This window comes from Dipodomys ordii, unplaced genomic scaffold, assembly GCF_000151885.1.
Source record: "Dipodomys ordii isolate 6190 unplaced genomic scaffold, Dord_2.0 Scaffold131, whole genome shotgun sequence".
Lineage (NCBI taxonomy): Eukaryota > Metazoa > Chordata > Mammalia > Rodentia > Heteromyidae > Dipodomys > Dipodomys ordii.
In genome coordinates, this window is record NW_012267347.1 from 3964580 (window position 1) to 3977434 (window position 12855).

Consider the following 12855-nt stretch of genomic DNA (forward strand, 5'->3'; position numbering starts at 1 on the left):
ACTTTATCTGGAGCAAGGGTCTGGGCAGGATGGCTCTTTTCCTGGATTTTGAGGGCCTCAGGAATATTTCTTTGTCCCAAACTCATGAAGATCTAGCTCAGACTATCCTTTTCTTGACCCGACTAAAACTTTACATGCATTATACATTTTGTATGCACATATTGTAAACATGTATGTATAGTGTATGTGTTTTATATGTGGCATATGTATGTGAACATGTGATATGTATTATATACTATGCATGTTATGGGCACATATTGTAAAAGAAAAGGCAATATCACTGTACCTATAGCCACAGATCATATACTTTTTCACTTAGGAGCACAGATTTTAAGTCAGACCAACATATATACATGTTACTTTTATTTAACCTCTCTGTGCATTTAAAAATGGGAATAAACTCAGACACTGAGGACACTGAGCAACAAGTCCATCTCCACCTTCACAGACATTCCAGCCTTGTCCAGGCAAGGATTTCCCATTGGTTATTTGTACTTCAGGAAGACTAGGTCTGAGAGCTGTGAAAGCCATCAGAGAAATGCTGACCCAACACTGGGCTGTCCTGCTAGATATATCCTGTGAGATGCTGTGGCTAATGGTCTAGTTTAGAAAGAGGACTACCTTTCTCTTGAGTACAATGAGAGACTAGATTTTGTTCTTGGTGATGGTGGTGGTCATGGGGCTTGAACTCAGGGCCTGGTCCCTGTCCCTGAGCTCTTTTGCTCAAGGCTAGCATTCTACCATTTGAGCCATAGCTCAACTTCTGGCTTTTGAGTGGTTAATTCAATATAAGAGACTCACAGACTTTCCTGTCCAGGCTGGTTTTGAACTGCAATCCTCAGATCTCAGCCTCCTAAGTAGCTAGGATTATTGGCATGAGCCACCAATGCCTAGCTGAGACAAAAGATTTTAAACAGCAATCAGGCACCAGTGACACATTCCTATAATCCTAGCTACTCAAGAGTCTGGGATCTGAAGATTATGATTCCAAGTTAGCCTAGGCAGGAAAGTCTATGATATTCTTACTTCCAATTAACCACCAAAAAGCTGGAAATGTAGCTGTGGTTGAAATAGTAACATGCTATCCTTGGGCAAAAAAGAGCAGGTACAGCACCCAGGCCCTGAGTTCAAGGCCCAGGACTAACATGCATGCATGCGCGTGTGCATGCGCGCATACACACACACACACACACACACACACACACGCACACGCTCATGTGCACAAATAAGGAAAAGAGGAAATTATTATTAAACAATAAATGGCCTGGTTAAATTTACATTTTAGTAAGCTCATTACTATATTGTGGTCTGTTTCTACCCCTGGGTTTGTCTTAGCTCTATTGTGGTTTTGTTTTGTATCAGCCATCTCCAGTGCCTTGTCCAGTTTATGTCATTTTGTTTTTCTTTGTTCCTCCTTTCCCCACATTGCTCCTTCCTGGGTCCTACATTCTCTTCTTTCCTGGTATCCTTCTGTCTCTGACCCAAAGTTCGGCCAGTAAAAAGCAGTCTCACCTGTCCAGGTAAGAGGGTAATAACCATTCTGAGGGGAAAGAAAAATCACCTCCTTTGTATTTTAATTTGATTTTTGAACATGTTGTATCTCTACATGGTTCAGAGAGAAAGAGAGTCCTAAGCTTGAACTCAAGGCCTAGATGCTGTCCCTGAGCATTTTTTTCCCTTAAGACTAGCACTCTACCACTTGAGCCACAGCTCCACTTCTTTTTTTTTTTTTGGTCCGGTCGTGGGGCCTGAACTCTGGGCCTGGGCACTGTCCCTCAGCTCTTCAGCTCAAGGCTAGTGCTCTACCACTTGAGCCACAGCGCCACTTCCGGCTTTTTTTTTCTGCTTATGTGGTGCTGAGGAATCGAACCCAGGGCCTCATGCATGCAAGGCAAGCACTCTACCACTGAGCCACCTTCCCAGCCCTTTCAATAGTTTGTAAGCAAGATGCCTCAGGTTAACGATGGGAACAGGGCTGATTATAGGGTTGGTATATACTACCACCAAACATAACAGATCAGATGCCTGTTCTCCTGTGGGTATACAAAAGATAAATGGAATTTTCAGAGGCTTGAGCTATTGCTTCCTTTGTTTTCTATTTAAAAGCAGAAGAAAAAAGAAAAAATGTGCATGTTACCAGTTATAAGTTAGTACTAAATACCCAGTTGCTATCCAGGAGACTGCCATTTTGGAAAGTTGGAATTTTGAGGGATAAAAAACTGAAATGAGGAATCTAAGTCAGGCACCAGTGGCTGACACCTGTAATCTTAGCTACTCAGGAGGCTGAGATCTGAAGGCTGAGGTTTAAAGCCATCCGGGGCAGACATATCGAATTAACTAGCAAAAAGCTGAAATGAGATATGGCTCAAGTGGTAGCATGCAGCTGTGAGTAAAAAAAGCAGAGCAAGAGCTCAAGACCCTGAGTTCAAGCCCCAGTACCAGCACAATCTAGTAATAGTCAATAAGTAAATAAAATAGAGGAGTTTGTTTCTGCTATAGCCATTCGAGTGTTCTGCTATGCTCATGAAGGCTTCTGTATGTCTGACCCACTGTGTCCTTCCCTCCCTCCTTTTGCAAATCATCACCTAAAACTAACTAGCTTTTTGCTTGTTTGTTTTTTCCCTGCCTTTTTCTTGCATTCATTTTCTCTGCTGCTCCGTTGTGTTCCATCAGCCCCATTGCAGCCTGGTAAGACCCAACAAATGTGTGTATATATGCATATCCCCCTCTTGCAATTGTCTCTTTGTCATCAGACTCTGAGAAGGACCATTTCCTTTCATAACCTATTGAGTATTAAAGAAATCGTGCTTTCTCTGCAGACTAGGATTCCAGATAGGTGGTAGTGCCAGCAGCACAGACTCAGCTAAGTACCTATCAGTTAGAGTAGGCTGAAAGGTGGGCGGGTCAGGGTCTCATTGTCCAAGACTCAGGGCCCTTTTCAATAGAGCATCCTGGTTTCTCCCTGCCCAGATCACTGATGTGCTTTTCTTACTCTGCAGGTTAAGTAGCCTGTCTTCTCTGGGAGATTCCACATCTGAACGCAAGTCCCCTTCTCACCATCGCCAGCTCTCTGACACCTCAGAGACAACAGGTAACTACCTTCTTGAACATCAGTGTAGATAGAGAGGTGTACATTCATGCAGTACATAATGTGTTTGGGGCATGAGTCCCATATCAGCTGCCTCCTTATCTTTATTTTACTGATGAAACTGCTGAGGTACAGAGGAGCTAGGAAACGTCTTAACTTCACACACTTGTTGACAGATCAGGATTTAGAATTAGCTCTATTTTAACTCTGGAGTCCGTGCTTGAGTCATTACAGTATACAGTGGGTAACAAATGTTCACAGGGATGGAAACAATTCGTAGTCATAACCTCTGTTTCTTTTTTCTTCCTGATCGGTCATGGGGCTTGAATTCTGGGTCTGGGCACTGTCCCTGAGCTCTTCAGCTCAAGGCAAGTGCTCTACAACTTGAGCTACAGCGCCACTTCCAGCTTTCTGATGGTTAATTGGAAATAAGAGTCTCACAGACTTTTCTGCCCAGGCTGGCTTTGAACCACAATCCTCAGATATCAGACTCCTAAGTAGCTAGGATTACAGGCATGAGCCACTGGTGCCTGGTTCCTCCTGCATCTTGTCCACATTTGTTGTTATTTTATTGATAACTGCTATTCTGGCTGATGTGAGATGGAATTTCAGTGTAAATTTTATTTGCTCGTATATAAGACTTAAGAAAAAGAAACAGAGCTGGGTTCTTCCTGAGGCTGCTGACCTAATCTCTCCTTCTCACCAGGTCTTGTTCAGCGTTGTGTCGTCATCCAAAAGGACCAGCATGGCTTTGGCTTCACAGTCAGTGGGGATCGCATTGTCCTGGTACAATCTGTACGGCCTGGTGAGTGCTGCATTCCTCCTGTCCACAGTGGTTCTTTGAAGGCACATTGTATGTTGAAAGTGCTAGACTTGGAGAGTGCGTGCTTTGGGGAGCCCTGAGGGGCAGGAATGAATTACTGTAAGGCTTGTCCCTACAGATGTCTGGGGGAAATTCTGAAATGCTGAGCCATTTCATAGCTGCTTCCTCAGTTGGAAATTGGAAAATGAACTGAACAGCCGATGCCTAGATGCCATCAAAGAGAATGCCTTATACTAGGTTTATGTTGTCATGGAGGAATCAAAGGCTATCTTCTTTCCTACTTACCTTTACATTACGTAGCTAAAAGTACACATGGTTACTTTCTTCTAGGTTTACTTTTGGCCTAGTCACATGGGTCCAAATAGTCTTAGAACATATTTGCAATCAATCGACTTCAAGTAATAAATTACCGAAGGATAAATTATGTTTGTTGGACATTATGTCAGATGAAACATTTGGAAACTTATTTGGGTAGTTTGAGGTTCCAAGCATAGTCATTTCCCTCCTCATCACTTTAGGAAGCCCTTTTAAGAAAAACAAGATTTCAGGGGTAGTCTGAAACACAAAAATGAAAAACAGATCAGCAGAATAGGAATTTGGTGAGAAGAGTGAAGAGAGGGATTCCATTTTCATGGACAAATCCATTAAATCCATTATGTGACCAGCTATGTAGAGCAGGGTGGTGAATAGTCATATCTCTATTATATGCCAACTAATAGAATCATTGTTAGTGATTCCGTAAAGATGACAATTAGGAGGGAGAGTATAAAGTAGGTATACCTAAAAGAGGTGAACTATAGTATAGCAAATGGGATAGGGCTAGAGATATGGAGCATCATAGGCTGGGCATGTAGAATACAGGAAAAGGCAGGGCGAAGGCTGGCGTTTTACCCTAGGGATAAGAGGAGAAAGGAAAATATACTTAATGTATATTTTAAGAGAAAAGTAAAGAGAATTTCAAATATTTGACCAAAACAAGATGTGTGGGCTATATAAGAATGCAAATCATTATGACTTCTTATATTTAGGTACTAACTTTTACCAGTGAGAGGTTTGTTTTTCATATCCTAGGGTAAAGCTTGAAATTGTAGTTTTATTCTTTGCTTTCCTTGTTTTTCAGGATTCCTGGACTAGGATGAGACAGCTAGTGGGACTGCCAATAACTTGTACTTTGCCTCTGCGGTCTATTAGATACAGAAAGTCTGGGATCCCCTCCAATGAAGTGTGGATTCAGCTCCCCTTAACTTTCCCCCTCCACTTAGGCTGAGCAGAGTTAGACCCAGAGAAAAGAGAACAAAAAAATAACTTGTAATAAAATGTAGGCTTTGGAGTGTTTGTGCATGTGTTTGTGTTTGGGGAAGGAAAGTGGAAGAGACTTCATTTGGTTGGCATTGAAATCATAAGAGTAATAAAGCAGTTCGTACTGTCTTATCCACATACTAGATTATTCACTATTTCTCAAAATATAGTCTGTATTCTGTGTATATAATTACTAAGGCCATAAGATAATTGAAATCCTTGCTCCTGCCCAGAAGTATTGAATCACCAAGAATATACTTTTTAAAGTCACTTAAGCTATTGGAAGTACCTTGTATATTATATATTCTAGCAAGATAGTTCTAGTCTGACTTTTACTTCTACATGACTGTGTGTTGCAAACTCTTTCATAAGTAGCTCTTTTTAGATGAGGAGAATCTTGAATCCTGTATTGAAAAGCCAAATTGGAATGTAGTCATTGCTGCATTCTTTTCCTTTATATACTTGAAACATCTAGATATGCTTACAGGAATTTTGTTTTGCTCAGATGACTACAACTTAACCAGATTTAATTGATCATCATGAGGAAAGTTTACAAAATCTTTTTATGCTTTTCACAACTCATTTCAGCTGTAGATTTTTCTTGTGCTTCCTGAATATAAATTAAGTTAGGCATGTAAGCCATTTAAAAATACATAGTGGTCAAAAACACTCAAAAAATCAAGAACCTGAAAATTTAAAAAATATGGTCTGCCGGGTGCCAATGGCTCAGACCTATAATCCTAACTACTAAGGAGGCTGAGATCTGAGCATCACCATTCAAAGCCAGCCCAGGCAGGAAAGTCTGTGAGATTCTTATCTCCAATTAATCACCAGAAAACAGGAAGTGGCGCTGTGGCTCAAGTGGTGGAGCTCTCCCCTTGAGCTGAAGAGCTCAGGGACAGGGCCCAGGCCCACTGCAAAACAACAACAACAAAACATGATCTTCACACCTCTTACCTATCATCAGAAACCCTAAATCTGGTCCATTTCTAAGGGAGAAACTATACATAGTTTATAATTCTTTTTTAAAAACACTATATTGATATCCTTTTTTTTTTTTGCAAGTTGTAGGGCCTGAACTCTAGGCCTGGGCACTGTCCCTCAGCTCTTCAGCTCAAGGCTAGCACTCTACCACTTGAGCCACAGTGCCATTTCCGGCTTTTCCTGCTTATGTGGTGCTGAGGAATTGAACCCAGGTCCTTATGCATGCAAGGCAAACACTCTACCACTAAGCCACATTCCCAGCCCCAATATCAGTATCTTTTTAAATATAATTTTATTGTTAGTGTTAAGGTATACAGAGGGGTTAATATCTTTAATGATATGAAACTTTAGGACATCTTTATGACCTTCTCAAGCTTAAGAACCACCATTTTGAAAACTCTTAATCTCTTCCTCCTCTTCTATTCCTCCTCTTCCCTCTCCTCCTCCTCTTTCTTCTTCTTGTCTTGGGGCTTGAACTATGGTCCTGGATGTTGTTCCTGAGCTCTTTTGGCTCAAGGCTAGCACTCTCCCACTTGAGTAACTGCTCCATTTCTGTCTTCTTGGAGGCTAATTGGAGATAGAGCCTCATGGGCTTTTCAGCCCAGGCTGGCTTTGAACCAGTAACCTTATCACAGCCTTCTGAGTAATTAGGATTACAAGCATGAGTCACCAGTACCTGGCCTCCAAATTGCTCTTAATAATTACTACTTTACTAATTATATTTAATCCAGTAATCTTTTTTTTTTTACTGGATAGTCAGTTACTATTATCAAAATTTGGGGTATAACTAGACTCATTCAAATAAAGCATACATATTCTTCTCAGCCCTGTTTGCCTCTCATCTCGGCTGGCTGTCACACGTCTGGCCTCTAGATGGAAGGAATAATAGCAGATGTGGCCTTATGTAGTCTTCTCTAGCTTCTCTAGCCATTCCGTTTCTGGAGCAGAATGAAGGTCCACCTAGCATTTAATCTGCATCATACAGAGAAATGAGATAAAGTTTCAAAGAGGATGGTCTTCCCTGGGACCCTGCTGTAGATTCAGTAGCCTTTGGGGGGAGTTATGGGGTTCTACTGATCAGGTCTTCTCCCTACAGGAGGTGCAGCTATGAAAGCTGGTGTGAAAGAAGGAGACCGGATTATCAAAGTAAGTAGTCCCAATATCTACTTCACAAAAGAGGAAGAAGGTATGCAGGAGCATTTCTGCCCTTGACCTATCCTACAAACTTCTATTATGATACCAACCCTCATCAAATCAGGTGTTTATACCAAGGGAACATCATAGAAGAAAATGAAGAAACTTAGGTCTGGTGTCTTAAAGTCTCATATTCAGAGTCCATTTACTCTAGAATAGGTTTTAGCCCCATTTTACAGATGACAAAAATTAAGTTGAGAGGGAGTTGTCTTCAGATTCTCAGCCTGATAGTCTTTCATATAGTGCTGACCTGGGGTCTTTTCCTGTTTAAAACTACTGAAATCTGGCCTGCCTATTCAGGTCTGTCTTTGAAACCTGGAGTCCTTAGAAGCATTAAGGAAATCCTATAGGCAGAGACGCCTAGTCCTCTAATAATGAAGAAGCACACAGACCAATTGACATACATGTGTGTGAGATAAATGGTTGGGAAAACATACACCAAAATAAATAAAATGACTAAAGAAATGAACAGTTGTCCAGCGTCAGTGGCTCATGCCTATAATCCTAGCTACTCAGGAGGTTGAGATCTGAGGATCACAGTTGAAAGCCAGCCTGGGCAGGAAACTCTGTGAGACTCTTATCTCCAATAAACCACTCAGAAAACTGGAAGTGATGCTGTGGCTCAAGTAGTAGAGCACTAGCCTTGAGCTGAAGAGCTGAGGGATAGTGCCCAGGCCCAGGGTTCAAGCCCCATGACCAACAAAAAAAGAAGAAAAAAAAAAGAAAGAAATGAACAGTTGATGACATAAGTCTTATTCCTGAAAACTTAGAGGCTAATGCTAGAGCAAAACACATGGCACAAGCGAACAGGAAAAAACTCAATGTGAATTTGAGCAAACATGTGATTGGAGCTTTGGGAAATAGCTTCCTCAAGAGTGACATTACAGACAAAAAAGAGCCCCTTTTCCAGCAGTATTTCTCAATATATATTTGTCTCTCAAACAGGTCAACGGCACCATGGTGACCAATAGTTCACACCTGGAGGTGGTGAAGCTTATCAAATGTAAGTTGGAGAGGCGTAACAAAATAAGTGACAAGTGGACTGAGGGAAGACAAGAGGGGGTCTGCTGACCATGAAGGCTTCAAGAGGAAACACTACTAGTCTCTCATCAGACATCTTCATTTTTAACTCATTAACCTTTGCCACTCTATTTAGACCATATTCTACTAATAACATACCTCACTTAAATATTATTCTCTCTCCTTTCCCATCCACAGACATTTCACTTGGTTTTTATTTCATGGGGAGGGGAACAAAAATACTCAGTAGCCAAGAAGACACCAAAATCAGGTGTGCACAAATAATCAGATAGAGGCAATAAATATTAAAGAAGGGATTAAAGGGCATAGGAAGTTGGGGAGTGGTGTCTAAAATTTGAGTACGTACCATATACCACACAGGCAGTACTTTAGGTCTTTACATTGGCTGCTTTAATTGAGTGAGATTAATAAAGGAATATGGGCACAGTGGTGCACAGCTGTAATTCCAGAACTCAAGAGGCTGAGGCAGGAGTAGTTCAGGTTCAAAGCCAGACCCCCCCCCTAAAAAATGGTCAGATGTGGTAATCCATGTAGAGTATTCCCAGATATTCAGGGGTAGATTTTGGTTGAGGTTTCTGAATTAAGGATGGGGGAAGAGTGGAACTCTGTTGGTGCTCTGTAGGAATAGTATAGGGTCTTAAAAGTAAGGATAAACAATCCTATGAGCTTAATGAAAAGAGAAGGGGGAAAAAATGCTCCTTTGGAGTTTGAATAGCTGCTCTTCAGAACAGTGCTACTCAAAGAGAGCTTCTCTTTGTTCTCTCCAGCTGGTGCCTATGTTGCACTGACCCTCCTGGGTTCTTCACCTTCATCTATTGGTGTCTCTGGGCTGCAACAGGACCCATCCCTGGCAGGAGCTCCTCGAATCACTCCCGTCCCACCACCACCACCTCCTCCACCCCTGCCACCTCCACAACGCATCACAGGACCCAAACCTCTGCAGGTAATGGGTTTCTTGGCTCCTTCTCTTCACTTTAGGGTCCCTTTGAAGAAGCTACCCAGTGAAGATTAAATTAAGTAGGTTTCATAAGAAAACATGAACACCACCAAAGAGATGAGAACATCCTATTGTACAGGATGTTCCATGCCTTAATACTCTCCTCCCCCATAAATACTTGGGAAGATTTATCAGATAACATTCAGTGTGTTCGCTAAATGTGTGGAAGGTCTTCTAGAGGCCCTCTGAGAATGTTCCTGATAGGAGAGAGTGCCTTTTCTGGGCATGGACATAGGCATCCAGTAGAGACTGTAGCCAGTTAATGTTAGCATGGTGTGTTGTGAAGTCAAGGATAGGGGAATGGCTTCCTAGAGAAAGAGGACTACCTGAAGGAGTGGGATATGAAGCCCAGTCCACAGAGGAAAGGAATCAGAAAAGGGTCAAAAGAGGACAGGAAACAGGTAAGATATAAGAAGTAGGATTTTCTGATTGGTATGAAGGCCAAGCCAGCGAGTCTGTAGAGAAGTTGGAAATTTGATATCAAAGGTGATTACAGCCAAAGTTTCAGGGAAGTTCAGGAATAAAGTCAAAATAAGACTTTATGTTTACTGCATTCCAGCAATGTACTGAATGTTATACACAATGTGCTTAGGACTCAGATTCTACTCTTAGATCATTTCTTGTCCAGGAATTAGCAAATCTTAAAACAGTTAAGTCTTACCGTTACTATATTTTTCCATTCTAGGATCCTGAAGTTCAAAAACATGCTACCCAGATCCTCAGGAATATGCTGAGGCAGGAGGAAAAAGAATTACAGGTGAGGTCACTGCTAATGGTAAACAGACCATTGTCTTAGTGAAATAATACTATAATAGAGCAGTTTTCCAAAATGTACAACTTGATTTACAGACTATCTCCAATCACAGTAAAACCTTAAAAGTAAAAGTTGGGGTTGGGAAAATGCTGATAGTTATATATTGACATAGACTAATCAGTGCTAATGGTACTGATAGAAGGATAGCCTATGAGTCAATAGAATAGAATTTAGAAATGAATCCATACATCTATGGTCAATTGATTTTTTTCAACAAAGGTGCCAAGACAATTCAGTGGAGAAAGAATAGTCTTTTTGACACATGGTGCTGTGACAACTGGATATCTACATGCAAAGAATGAATTTGGACCCCTGTTCCACTCACTTAGCAAAATTTAACTCAAAATGGATCAAAGACTTAAATGTAAGAACTAAAATTATTTATGAAACTCTTAGAAGAAAAGAGATATAAATCTTTTATCACCTTGGATTAGCAATGGTTTCTTTGATATGACACTAAGCACACAATCTTTGAAGCCATCTCAGATTCACACATCTGTGAGAGTCTTGTCTCCAGTTAACCAGCAAAATACTAGAACTGGAAGCATGTCTTAAATGGTAGAGTGCCAGCTGTTGAGTAAAAAGGCTGAATGATAAGAGTAAGGCCCAAAGTTCAAGGCCAGTATGGGCATGCAAAAAGTTAAATAAATAAAAGCACAACCTACAAATATTGATCATCTTAAATTACAACATTGTGCACGAAGAGACAATACCAAGAAATTAAGCCAGGACCAGTGGCTCACACCTGTAATTCTAGCTACTCAGGATGCTGAGCTCCGAGGATCACGATTCAAAGCCAGCCCAGGCAAGAAAATCCATGAGATTTTTTATCTCCAATAAACTACCCAAAAAGCTATAAGTGGAGCTGTGGTTCAAGTGTTAGAGTGCTAATCTGAGCAAAAAAAGCTCAGGAACAGCGCTCAGGCCCTGAGTTCAAGCCTTAGGGGACACACAGACACACACACAGACACACACACACACACACACACACCAGCCTACAGAATAGAAGAACAATTTATAGATCATGTATTCGTTAAAGGTATAATTACCAGAATACATAAAGGACTCTTAGAATTCATCAGTAAAAAGACAACTCAATTAAAAACTTGTTAAGTGTTAGTAATGTAACTCAGTGGTAGTGTTTGTCTAGCATGTACAAGGTCCTGTGTTTGACCCTCAGCCCTCTAAAAAACAAAACTTTAGGATGTCCATTAATACAAAACATTGTTTTTTAAATTGATTTTTAGGATATTTGTTACAAGCTTTGTTCTAAATAAACACTCATGATTATACATTTAAAAAAGTTAAAGAATTTTAATAAAAAGTTCTCTAAAGAAGTCATTTAAGTGGCCAATAAGCATTCACTTGTTATGCATACAAGGACTATGCTCACCAAAATGACAAGATACATTTCTTACCATAGAATGGCTATAGCCAAATACTGGAAAATGCTGAGTGTTGTTAAAGGAGGTAGAAAAATCTAAGAAATACTTGTTTATTAATTTGTCTGCATAGTCACTGATTCATATCCACTCCTCATGGTGGTAATGTCAAATATTTCAGTCATACTGGAAAACAGACATTTCTTGGAAATGCTTAACACAGATACTATCTGACCCAGTATATCCACTTCTAGATACATTCCCAAAAGAAGGCATATTTTTACACAAAAACTTCCACATGATCATTCATACAGCCTTATTATAGCGAAAAATAGAACCAGTCCAAAGTCTACAGACTGAATAGAAAAGTAAAATGTGGCATGTCCACACACTGGGCTATTACTCAGCCATAAAAAGGAATAAAGAGGCCGGGTGCTAGTAGCTCACTCCTAGCCAGGCAGGAAAGTAGGAAAGTCTGTGAAACTCTTATCTCCAGTTAACCACCAGAAAAGTGGTAGAGTGCTTGCCTTGAGCTGAAGAGCTGAGGGACAGCACCCAGACCCAGAGTTCAAGCCCCATGACCGATGACAAAAAAACAAAAAAAGGAATAAAGAACCAAGGACCAGTGGCGCATGCCTATAATCCTAGCTACTCAGGAGGCTGAGATACGAGGATCACAGTTCAAAACCAACCTGGGCAGGAAAGTAGGAAAGTCTGTGAGACTCTTATCTCCAATTAACCACTAGAAAACCGGAATTGGTGCTGTGGCTCAAGTGGTAGAACTCTCGCCTTAAGCTGAAGAGCTCAGGGACAGCGTGCAGGCCCAGAGTTTAAGCCACACAAGAGACCAAAAAAAAAGGAATAAAGTTCTGATACATGCTACAACATGAATGAACCCTGAAAACAGCCAAGAGCCAAGCACAGTCTATAAATTGACTTTTTTATATACAAATATAAATATTGACTCTTAAATAGTCAGATTCTTGGTTATAGAAAATTGATTAGTGGTACTAGAGAGTGAAAGAAAGGAGAAATTATCAGTCTCTGCTTACAGGTAACAGCTTTCTTATTGAGGTGATATAAATGTTCCAGAATTTGATAATAGTAATTAGGCCAGGCTCCTGTGGCTCACACCTGTAATCCTAGCTACTTAGGAGGGTGATATTTGAGGATCATGGTTCAAAGCCAACTCCAGGCAGGAAAGTCCATGAAACTCTTATTTCCAATTGACCA

At 40.8% G+C, this 12855-nt stretch overlaps 1 protein-coding gene across 5 annotated transcripts in view; it reads left to right on the forward strand.

Moving 5' to 3' along the window:
* Nucleotides 1–12855, forward strand: part of Arhgef11 (Rho guanine nucleotide exchange factor (GEF) 11) — a 102815-nt gene that overhangs the window by 51168 nt on the left and 38792 nt on the right. For all 5 annotated transcript variants that reach the window (XM_013030673.1, XM_013030669.1, XM_013030672.1 and 2 more), the window contains exons 2-7: nt 3000–3091; nt 3795–3893; nt 7291–7340; nt 8334–8391; nt 9197–9372; nt 10112–10183. In XM_013030673.1, the coding sequence (XP_012886127.1) occupies nt 3000–3091; nt 3795–3893; nt 7291–7340; nt 8334–8391; nt 9197–9372; nt 10112–10183 (547 nt within the window). The remainder of the gene's footprint in view (nt 1–2999; nt 3092–3794; nt 3894–7290; nt 7341–8333; nt 8392–9196; nt 9373–10111; nt 10184–12855) is intronic.